The sequence below is a fragment of the Carcharhinus amblyrhynchos genome, chromosome 8 (assembly GCF_965287045.1).
Source record: "Carcharhinus amblyrhynchos chromosome 8, sCarAmb.v2.hapA, whole genome shotgun sequence".
NCBI classification, from domain to species: Eukaryota; Metazoa; Chordata; class Chondrichthyes; order Carcharhiniformes; family Carcharhinidae; genus Carcharhinus; species Carcharhinus amblyrhynchos.
The window spans coordinates 97,579,515-97,596,748 of NC_137331.1; the positions used below are offsets into that span (position 1 = coordinate 97,579,515).

Below are 17,234 nucleotides of genomic sequence, written 5' to 3' on the forward strand. Positions count from 1 at the left end.
GTACTGTATTAAGGTAATTGAAGGATATGGGGATTGTAGGGGAGATAGAAGATCAGTCATGGTTTCATTGGCTCCAAGGACCAAATACCCCTATTCCTATTTTTTTTTTATATATAAATGACGTTGACATACCACAGTTCTGGTGACTGAGATGGGTCTATAATATGAATCAAGTGTTCTCTGTTTCATCCTGCACTTACTGTACATTTTTCTGAAAGATATTTTGCAGCTGTATGAAAGCAGGTAGTAATTAACTTCTAACTATATGCTATCATTTAATTGTCCAAGTCCTGCAATAGCAGCAAATTTTTGGATGAAAAGGATAAAAAAGAAGCTGTGCTATAGACACAGATCAGTGGAGACTGATGGAGGTAATTTGAGCTGGAACTGGTTTTTCATCAGGATTGCATCCCATTCTTGTTTTGTTGAGGCTTTCTCTTTTCTTTCCTTGCAGGTCACCACTCCTGAACCGAGCGAGACTGAGCAGCAATTATAGATTCCTTCAGCAGAGATGGAAGATGAAAGGCATGCGCTGCATCGAGGGAGTGCTGTACCGTGTTTCAGCCAACAAGCTTTCTAAAAGCTGTGCCAATCCTATCAAAAGTGGAGTCACAAGTACAAGGAGCACTGTGAAATCAGGTAAAGCGACTAACTGTCCTGAAATGATCACTAAACGAGGACAGTTCAACTGCCATCCAAACCTAATAGAATTGAAAATAATTTTCAGTGCCCAATATTGAGTTTACCTCCAGATTCTTAGTGATTTGAATGTCCATCACCCTGTGCTGTATCCTTGTGACATAAATGCAACAATTTGCAATAGTTTGCTTTTTAAACTATTTGCTGAGAAGTTACAGGCATCCGAAAAAGCATTGATGAATATTTTTGTGTTTTGGCCAGATTTACTTAGTGGGGATCTCAATTCAATACAGAATCGTTGAATTGTTACAGCCGACAAGGACGCCATTCAGCCCATTGTGTCTGTGCTGGCTCTTTGAAGGAGCAGTTCAACTAGTGCCACTCCCTTGCCTTTTCCCTGCAGCATTGCACATTCTTCCTTTTCAGATATGTATCCAATTCTTGCATGGATCCCTGGATTGAATCTGTCTCCACCACAGTCGGACTGTGCATTCCAGGTCCTAAGTACTCACAGTGAGGGATAGGATAGAGGTGGAGAGACTCTTCCCGCTCAAAAAAGACAGTAGGACTAGGGGGCACAGCCTCAAGATAAAGGGGGGGCGGTTTAGAACGGAGTTGAGGAGGAACTTCTTCACTCAAAGGGTGGTGAATATCTGGAATTCTCTGCCCGTGAAGTGGTGGAGGCTGCCTCGCTAAATATTTTTAAGAAGCGGGTTGATGGGTTTTTGATAAGAGAGGGGATTAAGGGTTATGGGGAGAGGGCGAGAAAGTGGAACTGAGCCACGACAGATCAGCCATGATCTTATTGAATGGCGGGGCAGGTTCGAAGGGCTAGATGGCCTACTCCTGCTCCTATTTCTTATGTTCTTATGAAAAGGATTTTTCCTCATGTCACCATTACTACTTTTACTAATTGCCTTAATTAAATACTCTTGATTCTTGATCTTTTGACCAATGGTTACAGTTTTTCCCAATCTACTCTGTCTTTACTCCTCAAGATTTTGAATGCTTCTATTAAATTTTCTGAATCTTCTCTCCAAGGAACTTCTCTAATCTACCTACATAATTGAAATTCCCATCAACGGTATCGCTCTTGTGAATCTAAAGGGATCAAAGGATATGGGAGGAAGGGTGGTCTGGATAATGAATTGATCGTAATGAATGGCAGAGCAGGCTTAAAGGTCCAAATGACCCACCCCTGCTTCTAGTTTCTGTTTTCTGCACCCCCTGTAATGCTTTCACACATTTTGTAAAGTGTGGTGCCCAGAATTGGATACTATACTCCAGATGAGGCTGAATTGGTGAGGCCGCAGCTGGAGTACTGTGTGCAGTTTTGGGCGCCGCACCTGCGCAAAGATATTTTGGCCTTGGAGGGAGTGCAGAGGAGGTTTACTAGGCTGATACCGGAGTTGAGGGGGTTGAGCTATGAGGAGAGGCTGAATAAACTGGGCTTGTACTCGTTGGAGTTTAGAAGAATGAGGGGAGATCTCATTGAGACGTATAAGATGATGAATGGGATGGATAGGATAGAGGTGGAGAGACTCTTCCCGCTCAAAAAAGACAGTAGGACTAGGGGGCACAGCCTCAAGATAAAGGGGGGGGGCGTTTTAGAACGGAGTTGAGGAGGAACTTCTTCACTCAAAGGGTGGTGAATCTCTGGAATTCTCTACCCGTTGAAGTGGTGGAGGCTGCCTCGCTAAATATTTTCAAGAAGCGGGTTGATGGGTTTTTGATAAGAGAGGGGATTAAGGGTTATGGGGAGAGTGCCGCAAAGTGGAACTGAGCCACGACAGATCAGCTATGATCTTATTGAATGGCGGGGCAGGCTCGAAGGGCCAGATGGCCTACTCCTGCTCCTATTTCTTATGTTCTTATGTTCTTAACTGGTGTTCTATAAAAGCTCAAACATGATGTCCTTGCTTTTGTACTTTATACCCCTATTAATAAAACCAAGGGTGTTGTATATTTTATTGACTGGCTTCAATTTGCTTTGCATGGGTTTTAGAATTAGACCCTTGATTTTATATTGTCTCTCTGCATTCTTTCTTCCAATATGCATCACTTCATGTTGCTCTACATTAAATTTCATGTGCCATTTGTTTCCCATTCCATCAACCTGTCTATATCCTTTTCATAAGGTCATAAGAAATAGGAGCAGGTATGTGCTTGTTCTGCCATTCAGTAAGATCATGACTGACTAGATTGTGGTCTTAACACTATTTTCCTGCCTCCCTTCCCCCCACCTATGATCCTGCTTTTACCCCATAGTCCTGGATTCCCTTGTCGATTAAAAATTTGTTTAACTCAGCTGCAAACTCAGTCAATGAATCAGGCTACATTTTTCTCTGTAGAGGCGAATTCCCAAGACTAATGACCCTAGAAAAGTCTTAAATGGGAGCCCCTTATTTTTAAACTGTGTCCCTAGTTCTAGATCTCCCCCTTGAACCAAAACATCCTCTCAGTATCCACCAGTCGAGGCCATCAGAATCTTGTAGTTTTCAATAAGGTGACCTCTCATTCTTCTACACTGCAATGAATAAAGGTCCAACCTTTCCTCATACAACAACCTTTCATCCCAAAAGTTTGAAGTTCTGCATTCTGTTCCTTCCAAGTTTTGTATCATTTACAAAGCTTGAAATTGTGCCATAAGTCATGGTCTAGATAATCTATTGTTTTTTATCTTCCTCTTGCTTTTTGTATCTGTGAATGCATTTCATCTGGCCCTGATCAACTTTAAGTACAGATAGCTTGTCCAATACCACCATCTTATCAATTTTAAACTCTTCAGATGTGTAAATTAACTGCTTTTTTACTACAGCCAAGATAGTGTCTTCTTTGGTAAAGACGGATGCAAAATATGCATTTTGTACCTCAGCTATGCCCTTCCCTGCTACTGTAAATGCTAATTTTGATTCCCAATCAGTTCCACTCTTCCTTTTACCATTTGTTTACTATTTCTATGCTTATTGCCTTTTATGTTAACCTCCAGTCTCTCTTATTACTCTTTGTTTCTCTTGTTTTCAAATTCCCTCTGAACCTTCAATATTCAACCTGTCTTTCAATTGTATTGTCCATCATTTTATCAGCATCTTTTTCTTTTTCATCTTAACCCTTTTCTCCTTTGTCATCGAGAGCTTAGCCTTTGTTTTCCCTACCTTTCTCCTTCATGGGAATATACCTTGACTTTGCCTCTTTAAAAGCACAGTAAGAAGTCCAACAGGTTTATTTGGCAGTACAAGCTTTCGGAGTCTTGCTGCTTCATCAGATGAGTGAGGACTTATGTTCACAAACAGAGCGTATATGGACATAAACTCAGTTTACAAAGTAATGATTGGAATGTGAGTCTTTACAGGAAATCAAGTCTTAAAGGTACAGGCAATATGAATGGAGAGAGGACCAAGCACAAGTTAGAGATGTGTATTGTCTCCAGCCAGGACAGTTAATGAGATTTTGCAAGCCCAGGCAAGTCGTGGGGGTTACAGGTAGTGTGACATGGACCCAAGATCCTGGTTGAGGCCGTCCTCGTGTGCAGAACTTGGCCATTAGTTTCTGCTCTGTTGGACTTTAACCTGGTTTTGTGAGACTTCTTACTGTGCTTACCCCAGTCCAACACCAGCATCTCCACATCATGTATTAGGAGTAATCCAGAGATTACCACTTTTGAGGTTCTGCTTGCTAATTTCCATCCTAGCTCCCTAAACTCTGACTTCAGACCAAACCCCTCTTTTTGTCTGAGTATTTATACCAATGTCGACCGCGACTACTGGCATTTCGATCTCCCCCCTCCAAGTGCTCTGCAATCATTCTGTGACATCCATGACCATGGCACCAGGAAGGCAAAAATCATCTTGGATTCATGTCTGCAGAAACACCTGTCTGAGCCTCCAGCTATTGAGTTTCTATCACTATTGTTCTTCCAGATCTTTTTGCGCTCTTGATTCTCCCTATCCAATCCCCACCATCCTGTACTTTTGAGCCAACCTCGGTATCGTAGACTTTGTTTTAGCTGCATTCCCCAGATGAACCAACATTTTCATCAGCACTTCTAATTTAATACTGGTTGGAGAGAGAGATGCACTCAAATGTGTCTATTTGCCTGTTTCTTCCTGATTGTCTGGTCATCCATTCACTCTTTCTCCGCATACTCTATTGCTGCGGAGCGACCTTAACCGTGCTATCCACGGACCCCTCAACCTCACAGATGCACCACAGGGATGCCATGCCACCTGATGCTCAAGCTCCGAAAACCAAAGCATGAGCTGCTACAATCAATGACACTTTTTTGCACATATGGTTATCCAGATCACGGGAAGTGTCCTGGGATTCCAACATAGAATGGAATGTGCACTCCAGAGGTTGGAATAGCCCTGCTATTCCCCTATCACTTGGTACTTGAGGTTTATTATCTAATAAACCTTACTAATTCTAATAAACGTTACTACTTTAAAAAAGAGGAGATTCACCTGCTAGTCACTGATATCACTTAAATAAAGGAAAGCTAACTAAGAGCCTTATGTTTAACATGATTTATGCAGACTTTTAGCATGTTAAATATTAAATTGGAACTACATGAAACTGGTAACCTTGTATTATGTTATAATTACAAGAGCTAGTTTTATTTGAAAATCAATCTAATTCACGTGATTTTTTAGGTAGTCCTCCCTATCTTTCATTATGAAATCACAAAAATGGAACAGGCGATTTGCAACTGCCAGCTTCATCTGTTGCCCTCCTCAAACATTTTTATTTCCTTTGTATGACAACGCTTGCAACCTGCCTGATTCCTGAATATTGATCAAACTATTCAATTCCCCTTCCCTCTGAAGAAAATGGTGAGGCAATGACCATGTGTGGTTGATTATCAAAGCTTCCACAAAGGAAGTGAAAACACCCTTTATAAAAATAAAGTTATTGTCCCCATGGTTGCTTTTTTTCTTTCCTCTTCACTGCCCCAACAGTGATATGTTTGATATTTGGGAAGAAACATGGCCATTCACCCATTTGTGATAAGTTTAATGCGGCATCACTGAGAACAGCCCCTTGAGCAAGACTTGGATTAGGATTCTGCCCCTGAACAAGCATCAATCTGAACCCATATCGCATAAGAATCATTAGAACTTGCATTGCCTTGAGCTGAACTAGACTCACTGAGGAATACTATGCACAATTAAATTCATCTCTTTTCTTTTCCCTCATTAACTAATTAACGTTACATTTAGTTCTTCACCCACTTAATTTAACATATGGTATGTTGTGCAGACTTGTGGAACATGGTTTGCATCCAACTTTGCTACTCATGAATTATCAGCTCAGCTCACTCAAGAGATTAAATCATTTCTCATGGGTTTGTGTGTTATATCCTCCATCTCTTTGCTTGCTCAGTCTCCTGAGGGAGATTGAAGAGCTGCAAGCAAATCTGTGGTTACTTCCCTCAAAGTTAAATGAATTGGGGGAAGAGTCTGTGATCATAGAAATTGTGCACAGTCAATTAGATAGCACGGCCTTTCCATGTTCCAAGTCTGTGAGTTTGTTTTAAAGCAAAGGAAAATACTGGAGGAACTGTTTGCTCTTAAAGCCTTTCAGGGATTTGTACATCAAAATTTCCTCTGATAATTTAAAAGTTGAAAGTATTTTCTGCTACTGCCATATTCTATTTCATTATTGCAGGCTGCTTCATGAGGTCAGTGACTAGCAGTTCATCCTCTACTGCTTCAGTTAAATACGTTTGGAACCATGGCTTTAACTGCTCTAGGAATCTACCTGGACTGGCCTATTGTAGGAGGTCATGATACTGGATGCTTTACATCTGGTATAAATCTGCCTTAGCCTCTTGGTCTGTTAATTTCATGAGACTTTGTATCGGTGTTTACTAAGGAAGAGGATTCCCCTAAGGATGGGAGGATTTTCACAGTAACTTCATTGCAGTGTTAATGTAAACCTACTTGTGACACTAATAAATGAACTAAACTACAAAATATCAGTAGAATTAGCATGGTGGCACAGTGGTTAATGCTGCTGCCTCAGTGTTCGGGATCCGAGTTTGATTCTGCCCTCGAGTAACTGTGAAGTTTGCACGTTCTTCCCACGTCTACATGAGTTTCCTGTAGGTGCTCCGGTTTCTTCCCATGATCCAAAGATATGCAGGTTAGGTTGACTGACCTTGATTAATTGTCCTGTCGTATCAAGGGGGGTTATCAGGGTAAATACATGGGGTTATGGGGATAGGGTCTGGATGGGATTGTTGTTGGTGCAGGCTTGATGGGCCAAATGGCCTCCCGCTGTACTTTAGGGATTCTATGATGCTGTGGATTCTATAAAGATGACAGAAACTGAGTTTGTTCAGAAGCGCCAACACTGATTTGTGAAAGGCAGATCATTTTCAACCAACTGAATTTTTTGATGATGTAAGATTGATGAAGGGAGTGCAGTGCATTGGGTGTTGTCCATGTGAATTTTAAGAAACTATTTAACCGTACTGTGAAAGGCTAGTGAAAATAATTGTAGCTTGTGGAATAGGAGGGGTCAGCGTCAGCTTGGATAAAAAAATTGGCTCAAGGGAAGGAAACAGTGAGCTGTGGTAAATGGCTGCTTTTATAACAAAAGAATGATAGTCTTTCCGAGAGGCAGTGACTGGACTGCTGCTATTTTTCATGTGTATAAATGACTCGGACATTAAAATACAGAATACTGATAAATTTGGAGGAGTGGCAAACAGTGAGGGTGGCCAGCCCAATACATGAGCCAGGTGAGTCCATTCTGTACAATTAATGCTCTTAAAAAGGCTGCCATTGGGATTCAACCTGTGGAGGGAGAGACCCATGCTAATGACATACCCACATGCAGAGCCAAAGCCCAAAATCTTGGACAGCTGATGGCCTTGACTGGCAACTCTCTGAGACAGGGCTTCGTGATCAGAAGGGCTGGTTCCTCAAATCTGTTAACAGCCAATTGAACATTAAATGGCAGCAGGCAGCCAGTGTTACCTTCAGACTGCCTCTCCCCAATGTTTTTAGCTGAAAGTGGGGGGAATTATGGCACCTCGTATATTCATATTATAGGTTGGATTACCTTGGAACTGCTGTAACTGCCTCTATGAGCTCACCACCAGAAGAGTGAGAGACTGAAACAAATTTAACGTGCAGTACATTCGAAATCTGCACAAGCTAGCAGATTGATGTAAGATGCCTGTGCCCAACCACCTGATGCATATGTTCTGCATCTGGTTGAATGTGTCACCAGCCTCGCACTCTGTGAAGTATACTTTTAGCAAAGGAGCATCTAAAGCAGATTTAAGCAATAAGCTTTAGGAATACATTAGGCAAGTAAGGGTGAACATTACTACTGCTTTGCTACTGAAATCCTTGCATGTCCCAGTAGCCCCCAAAAAGTTCATATTTGCCATGTAGCAAAATTAGTTATTAAGAATTTGAGCCTCGCTGTTAGGAAATCAGTTCATGTTTGTTATTCTCACTATTCCTCGTAGTTCAGCTCAACGGTTTTCTCCAATTAAGTATCCTGGGTTGCTCTGGCATTTTTATTTTGAATGCTTTCCTTTTAAGCAATGTCTGCAATTAATGGTGTAGCCTCTGCAATTCTTCCCTCTGCATTTTTTCATTTTTGAAAAAGAGAGTGGTATTGTGGGGTCTGAGGTGATAATCACTTGAGGTCAGTGTACTGTTTCCTATGTTTTTCTACTCATTGCCCTATCTGTATGGACCTCATGCAAACCTCAAACTGCCATGGTCACTTGGTTACTGTAGTGCAAAAGGTAAGTGCCTGGTAAGTGCCCTTCAGACGTCTTCCTGTCTATGGGAAATACTGCATGTACCAATAGCAATATTTTTGAGAATGTTTCTGCCACCAGTGAGAGAAAAATGGCATTTCACATGAGTTGGTGTGATTTACTGGATTGTGAATAGAAGTAAGGATTTGAGTTGGATTCTCTCTTGAGGTGCTGCAGTACAACAGCACGACAGCTGGGATTAACCAACAGCATGACAGGAAATTAAATTTTAAAAGTTTATTTTTTTTCCAAAAATATACTTTATTCATAAAAATCTCAACTAAACTATTGCAAATGTACAGGGCTTTGAATTGCAAACAATGCAGAATCAAAACATTTTTACAGATTTATATAAATTACCGTCATTACATTTCAATACTTAAAACTACATACATGCCTGAATAAATTACTGTGTGCCGTTATTGCTCAGATTGGCACACAGTTACACAAGTCGAGGGTATTCTGCAGTTCCTAGGCCCTCGGTCTGCCTCCATTAAAAGGCCTTATGGTATGGCCTTTCCCCATTGTGCCTTTGCGGCGGCTGCCCCAAGCTTCAGCGCGTCCCTCAGCACGTAGTCCTGGACCTTGGAATGTGCCAGTCTGCAACACTTGGTCGAGGACAGTTCTTTCAGCTGGAAGATCAGCAAAGTGTGGAAGGACCAAAGCGTGTCCTTCACCGAGTTGATGACCTTCCAGCAGCAGTTGATGTTTGTCTCGGTGTGTGTCCCCGGAAACAGCCCGTAGAGCACAGAGTCCTGTGTCACCGAGCTGCTTGGGACGAACCTCAACAAATACCACTGCATCTCACTCCAGACCTTCTTTGCAAAGGCACATTCCACAAGGAGGTGTGCGACCGTCTCATCAGCCCCGCAGCCGCTTCGAGGGCAGCGTGCGGTGCTGTTGAGACCTCAAGCGTGCATAAAGGATCTGACGGGGAGTGCCCTTCTCACCACCAGCCAAGCCAGATCTTGGTGCTTGTTTGTCAGTTCTGGTGATGAGGCGTTCTGCCAGGTGACACTGACAGTCTGCTCAGGGAACCATCCGACAGGATCCGCCGTCTCCTTTTCTCTCAGGGCCCCAAGGACATTAAGCGCTGACCACTGCTTAATCGCTATGTGGTCAAAGGTGTGTTTGCGGAAAAATTTCTCCACGAAGGACAGGTGCTGCGGTACGGTCCAACTGCTCGGAGCGTTCCACGGCAGTGTGGCCAGACCCATCCTTCGCAACACTCGGGACAGGTAGAACCTCAAAAAGTAGTGGCACTTGCTGTTAGTGTACCAAGGATCTACGCACAGCTTGATGCAGCCACACACAAAGGTGGCCATTAGGATGAGGGCAGCGTTGGGAACGTTTTTCCCTCTGTTCTCTGGAGATTTGTGCATCACTTCCCTCTGGACGCAATCCATCTTTGATCTCCACATAAACTTGAAGATGGCCCGCGTCACTGCTGCAGCACAGGATTTGGGGATAGGCCACACCTGCGCCACGTACAACAACACGGACAGCACCTCGCACCGGATCACCAGGTTTTTCCGTCATGGAGAGGGAGCGTTGCTCCCACAAGCCCAGTTTCTGCCTGGCTTTCGTGATGCACTCGTCCCAGTTTTTGGCGCATGCCCCTGCCGCTCCAAACCATATTCCCAGCATCTTCAGGTAATCTGCCCTGACGGTGAAGGGGACAAAGGATTTGTCGGCCCAGTTCCCAAAGAGCATGGCCTCACTGTTACCCTGGTTGACATTGGCTCCCGAGGCCAGCTCGAACTGCTCGCAGACCTGGAGGAGCCTGCGAACAGACGGGTCCAAGCAGAAGGCAGCCACGTCATCCATGTACAGGGAGGCTTTGACCTGCGTGCCTCCGCTGCCTGGGATTGTCATCCCTTTGATGCCTGGGTTGCTTCTGTGGGCCTCGGCAAAGAACATAAGAAATAGGAGCAGGAGTAGGCCATCTAGCCCCTCGAGCCTGCCCCACCATTCAATAAGATCATGGCTGATCTGAAGTGGCTCAGTTCCACTTTCCCGCTTTCTCCCCATAACCCTTAATCCTCTTGCCTACCAAAAACCTATCTACCCGCGTCTTAAATATATTTAGCGAGGTAGCCTCCACCACTTCAACGGGCAGAGAATTCCAGAGAGATTGAACCAAAGGGTTCAATGCAACACACAAAAAGGACGGAGGAGAGAGGGCAGCCCTGTCTGACTCCAGACCTGATTTGAAAGCTACCTGTTTCCCACCCATTGACTGAAACTGCGCTACTGATGTCTGTGTAGAGCAGCCGGATCCAGTTGCGGATTCCCTCCCCAAAGCCCATTTTGGAGAGCACGTCCATCATGTAGCTTTGCGATATTCTGTCAAACGCCTTCTCCTGGTCGAGGCTGATGAGGCACCTATCCACCTGCCTGTCCTGCACGTAGGCGATCGTATCCCTGAGTGGCGCGAGGCTGTCAGAGATCTTCCTGCCGGGTACAGCACAGGTTTGATCAGGATGGATCACTGTCCCCAGAGCAGACTTGACCCGGTTGGTGATGACTTTGGCCAGAATTTTACAATCCGCGTTCAATAGTGAAATGGGTCGCCAATTTCAAATTTCTTCCCTTCCCCCTTCTGCTTGTAGATGAGGGTAATGATGCCTTTCCTCATGGATTTTGACATCCTGCCTTCCAGAAGCATACTTTTGTATACTCCCAGGAGGTCCGGGCCCATCAAGTCCCACAACGCCGAGTAAAACTCAGCCGGTAAGCCGTCGCTTCCGGAAGTTTTACCCTTCTGAAAGGACTCAACGGCCTTCGTCAGCTTGTCCAGAGATACCGGTCTGTCCAGGCTGTCCCGCTCGCCGCCGTCTAAGACCTGCGTAATAGACGACAGAAAAGTCTGGGAGGCCGTGCTGTCGGTTGGCATCAGGTCATACAGTCCGGCATAGAAGGATTTGCAGATCCTTAGAATGTCAGACTGCGATGACCTTACTGAGCCGTCTTCTTCCTTCAGGCTGCTGATCATAGAGGTTTCTCTGTGTATATATTAAATGATTAATTTCCAAATAATGGGGATGGTGTGTTACATACCACTCAAGAGTCTGAGTTGCTGTTGCAACGTGCACTTTTACCTACATGTTGTAGTCGGGAACTATATCTGGATAGTGATGTTAGAGGCTAGAAAGCTGCACAAAGATAATTATTCCCCCAGCCACTGCATCGTGGTATCCTGGTTGGTCATTTGTTGCAATATCAGCACCATCTGAAATTGTTGGGTGATTAAGCCTGTTTAATAGTCAGATTAGCAGTTTGTAAGCCATATTCATGAGGCAGTCAAGATAACTTGTACTGATTGGTGTTATTTTACTCTCCAAGCTCAGCCTTGCTGCTCATACAGTCTCGTAGCCAAGAAGACCCTCTGAACTTTCATTTTTTCATTTTAAAAAAAGACTAATTGGCTATCACAGTTAGCACTTGTTAAAAATAGAATGACAGTGATTTCTTCCCCCCCCCCCCACCTTACCTGTATCTAAAGAATTAATTTTGGGTTGAATTTTCTCTTAAATAGTTACTAAGCCAGTGTATTGGCTGTAATATTACTGAGCCCAAAAGTACAAGATACTAGAACAACATCACTGGGGACTTATGTCAGGCCTTCAATAAGATTTCTGCATCATCTTATCACATAACTGGAAGTATGTAGAGAATGCTTTGCACAAGTTAGTATTGCAGTGGCTTGTTACGTAAGCACATACAGCAGCTGTTCTGTTTCAGTCAAGTCAACCTCCAAAAATAACCACAAATATAAAAGTATAACATCCCAAAATTATTTGGGAAGAAGAGTCTAAAGAGTAATATTGGATTCAAAACATTAACTTCACAGATGCTGCCGAACCTGCTGAGTATTTCCAACACTTTCTACAGAAATGGCCTTTGTTTCTTTTTTGTGGTGATGTTGGTTAAAAAGGAAGATTGTTGAATGGGGCATCCAAAGAGCTACCAGCTCAACCATTGCTTCCCTAAACTCGGACGGACCCCTCCCCAATTTTGAAATCTCATGAAAAGGAAAGCATCTCTGATAGTACAGCACTTCCTCAGTAGGTGTTAAATTATCACCTTAAATTTTAAGCTCAAGGCCTTATATGGGACAAGAGCTCACCAACCTCTGAACCAGAGCTCTCAGCCAAGTTACCATGGGCTCAATATAGATTTATGGCAGTGCTGGATCGACAAGATAGAAGAGATGGGCTATCTGTAGGAAGGCCAGATAGGTCTAGTTCGAAATTTGCTGTAGTTATATGTAGGCCAGCTTTTCTGACCTTTCTCACATTCTGAAAGTTTGGTGGAAGCAGTTTCAGTAATAGCTTTCAAAATTGAAATGGATAAGTACTTGAAAATTTGCAGGAAAATGAGCAAACAGGAGGCAAGTAGGACAAATTGGATAACTTTCTTAAAAAAACACAAACACAGTAGGCTGAATGATCTTGTTTGCTGCATTATTCTATTTTCCCACGGAAGTGCAACATTAAGGGCATTTAAATGGTCAATAGATAAACATATGGATGATTTGGAATAGTGTAGGTTAGATGGGCTTTAGATTGGTTTCACAAGTTGGTGCAACATCAAGGGCTGAAGGGTACTGCGCTGTAATGTTCTATGTTCTAAGCGAGTGCTTTCTCCCAAGCCCTTCAAAAAAGTCTGTTTCCAACTCCATACATTGGATCAACCCTCCCAGCCTTTCACTCCAATGTCCCATACCTTAGTGAATTGGCAAGTTATAATGTAGTCCACTCATATTAGTGAATTGTCAGGCTGTAATCTGATCAATTCATTCAGATAGCATGTTTGTGAAGGGAATGGTAATTTCCCATTGAAAATTATAAGTGGTGAACTGGTTGAGGGATTCAGATGTCATATTCCGAGCAAGGGTGACAGATCAAGCCAAGACCTCATTACGGAATAAAGTAATAGAATGGAGACACTGAGAATGTTCAGCAGTCACTCGCTGATGAGTATGATTGCTCACCTAAGAACTCCATGCCACTGGTCATGGGTCCTGTGGATCTTTTCATGGCTGATGAGAATAATCCCTGAGTCGTGTATCAGACCATACATTTGGCAGGCGTTTCCAGAGGCGGAATTGGTCCTTGGACTCAACATCTTTGGCACTCCTTTCTCAGGCTTATTTTCCAGACCTCTTCTTGCCTTTGGGTGTCCTCGAAGAATTATGTCCCTTCAAACAGGAGGTTTCTTCTGAGCAAGGGTCTCCCAGGCATTGATTTCTGTGTTGCATGACTTGAGCCTACAGCGTGTCTTTGAAGCCCTTCTTTTCTCCACATCTGGTTTAGGAGCCTTCCTTGAGCCGGGAGAAGAAGATTTGCTTTGGCAGTTTGGACTCTGGCATCCTAAACATGTGGCTAGCCCAGCAGAGTAGGCTTACATGATTATGGCCTCGATGCTGGTGCTCTTGGCTCCTTCAAGGAAGCTAATGTTAGTACACTTGTCCTTCCGGCTGATGCGGACAATCCATCTCGGACAGTGTTGAAGTTACCTGTACAGGGCCTTGAGGTGGCAGCTGTATGTAATTCAGGAGTATAATCAGTGGGAATAACAACTTCTTAAAGTGAAATTTGATGTGGAAAGGGATTGAGGATATAGAGTGTTATCTTGCTATTTGAAGGTATGAACATACATGAGTGACATCATCGGGAGCATGGGCTATCATGGGTTTAGTCTTAGCACGACAGATCTGTAAGTGGCTACTTCCAGTTCTGAGTCCACGCTGTACAGTATTTTAATATTTTTATAAGAAGATTGAACATTGGACTATCTTTTAGTGGTCAAGTTTTTGGCAACAAGGAGAAAAAGGCAAAATAAAAGGAAAGGAAAATTCGGATTCATCATAGCACTATGAAGAGTTGCACTGAATAGCCCCTTTGCAGTGTGAATGGTAGTCAAGGGCACTGACAGGCTTTTGAGTTTATTGATGAAAAATAGGTAAACAACACCATGACTATGAGTATTATCAAATAAATCGGTTGGACTAAAACCTGGTGTTGTCAGACTTTTTACTATGTTCAGGACTGTCAGTGAATTTTTGGAAGAGAATGGGGACTGGACTGATGTATTGAAAGGTTGGAACACTTCTTCTTGACAGATGGAATTATAGACAAGGCTAAAAAGCACTCAATTCTCCTGTGTGTGTGCACAGGATTAAGACTTGCAAGTTAGTAAGGAATTTAGCAACATCACAGAAACCAGGAGACATTTCATTGGCTGATTTAATTGCATTCATTCATAATCATCACAATTCTAAGCCCTGAGTGATTGTCCAGTGTTTCAAGTTCCATAGTCATTTTCATAAGGCAGGAGAGTGTGTAGATTTCCTGCAGTTCCGAAGAGGCCATTTGGCCCATTAAGTCTACACTAATTCTCTGAAAGAGCATTTCACCCATGCCCAACCCCGACCCCATCCTTGTAACCCCACATATTTATCTTGGCTAATCCACCTCATCAACACATTTTTGGATTCAAATTTGAAAAAGCTTTGGTCAGCTGTGCATCACCCAGAAAGCTCAGAGTAGGCAGATGAGCACTCTTACGATATGTTTAATGTGATTGAGGCACGTACAGATCCTATCTATGTTACAGTGGAGGTTGATGGGAAGGAAATCAAGATAGAGGTGGACATAGGAGCCTCTGCGTCTGTAATTAGTGAGATGACTTATCGGAAGACTTGAGGCTCTAAGCAGGCAGCAGCCCTTAATCAAGGAGAGATCAAATCAAGAATGATCTAATTCAAGTGAAGTAGATGGAGAAATTTGCAAACAGCACTAGAGCAACAGTGGAATTTTTTAAAAAAATAGTTTGCATAAGTGCAGAACAATAGTATAATATTTGACCACTAGGTGTGCTATTACTTACGTGGCGAAAAACTGCAGCAGGCGACGGTGCAGAGGGACCTCGGGGTCCTTGTGCATGAGTCGCAAAAACCCAGCTTGCAGGTGCAGCAGGTGGTCAGGAAGGCGAATGGGATGCTGGCCTTCATAGCGAGGGGGATTGAATATAAAAGTAGGGAGGTCTTGCTGCAGCTGTATAGGGCATTGGTGAGGCCGCAGCTGGAGTACTGTGTGCAGTTTTGGGCGCCGCACCTGCGCAAGGATATTTTGGCCCTGGAGGGAGTGCAGAGGAGGTTTACTAGGCTGATACCGGAGTTGAGGGGATTGAGCTATGAGGTGAGGCTGAATAAACTAGGCTTGTACTCGTTAGAGTTTAGAAGAATGAGGGGAGATCTCATTGAGACGTATAAGATGATGAATGGGATGGATAGGATAGAGGTGGAGAGACTCTTCCCGCTCAAAAAAGACAGTAGGACTAGGGGGCACAGCCTCAAGATAAAGGGGAGGCGGTTTAGAACGGAGTTGAGGAGGAACTTCTTCACTCAAAGGGTGGTGAATCTCTGGAATTCTCTGCCCGTTGAAGTGGTGGAGGCTGCCTCGCTAAATATTTTTAAGAAGCGGGTTGATGGGTTCTTGATAAGAGAGGGGATTAAGGGTTATGGGGAGAGGGCGGGAAAGTGGAACTGAGCCACAACAGATCAGCCATGATCTTATTGAATGGCGGGGCAGGCTCGAAGGGCTAGATGGCCTACTCCTGCTCCTATTTCTTATGTTCTTATGTTCTTATACTCAAAAATCCTTATCACAAAGATTCTTACTTCGATCTGTATAATATCATCTGCCTTTACTGTTGCCATAACCCATCTGTGGGCAAACCTCTGATCCATGCTTTTGACCCCTTCTGGCTTGACTATTGTATGCTGCAAATTGACTTCCTATTCTCCATGCTCTGTATAATGCAGCTGTTGCAAACTCTGTTGCTCTGTCCTACCCTATATGTCCATCATACTACATTGCATCTCGATCATCCAGCAACTCCCAATTTATAATTCTCAAACTCATGTTTAAATCCCTTCACGGTTTTGTTCTTCAACTCTGTAACCCTCTCTAGTCCTACGATCCCTTTGGGATGTGCAAGGTATAAATAAATGTTTTCATTTTTCTTTCTTTGTGCCTCTGTGAAGTGCCTCAGAATGATTTTCTATGTTAAGGACTCTGTGAATTCAACTTGTTACTTTAGGATGTTATGGATAAATAAGCTAAGAAGCAAATTTACTTTGAAGAAAAGAGCTTGTGAGGACTAGTAATTATAATAACGGTGAAAAATGAAGTTATGAAGAAACAAGGAAAGCCACGAGAGAAAGAAATTCAAAAGCCATCAAAATAATATTTTATGTTATTCAGCAGACAATTATTAAATGTGAATTGGGAATTAAGAGGAGAGAATTGTCAATTTGTAGATGAATTTCATAAATAGATTTTTGGTGAAGACTGATTGATTAAAAGTAGTAATAAAGTAAAAGATAACAGAGAACAGGTGATAGTTAAAATGGTTCAGAGCAAAAGGGAAGTTAGTGAGGCCTTACGGATACAAACTGCCTGGAACCCTGCAGGCTTTTAGGATCAAGAGGCAAGAAATCAGTTTTGGCACTCTTAAGTGTGGACTTCTGATGAGGAAATTGGAAACTGGCATATGTAGTACCCATTTTAAACAAGGAAGAGAGTCCGAGACCCGGATTTTCACACCAGGGCCTTGAGAAATCCTGTTTGTACAAATCTGACCTCATTTTCTTTAATGTTGTGGACTGGATTATAAATCAGGTCTGCTGTACCTGCAACGAGTGTGGAGGCTGCCAAGTGCTGACATTGGCTGTGTGGATGGGCTGCCCCTATGCTCCTACAGTTTGTTGCATTCAGTTTAAAAAAAAGAAATAACTCCATTG

At 43.1% G+C, this 17,234-nt stretch overlaps 1 protein-coding gene across 1 annotated transcript in view; it reads left to right on the forward strand.

Annotated features, from left to right (window-relative positions):
* The window catches only part of zc3h3 (zinc finger CCCH-type containing 3), a 276,956-nt gene that overhangs the window by 118,695 nt on the left and 141,027 nt on the right, over window positions 1–17,234 (forward strand). The window contains exon 4 of the mRNA XM_080194548.1: window positions 455–639. Coding sequence (XP_080050674.1) covers window positions 455–639 — 185 coding nt within the window. The remainder of the gene's footprint in view (window positions 1–454; window positions 640–17,234) is intronic.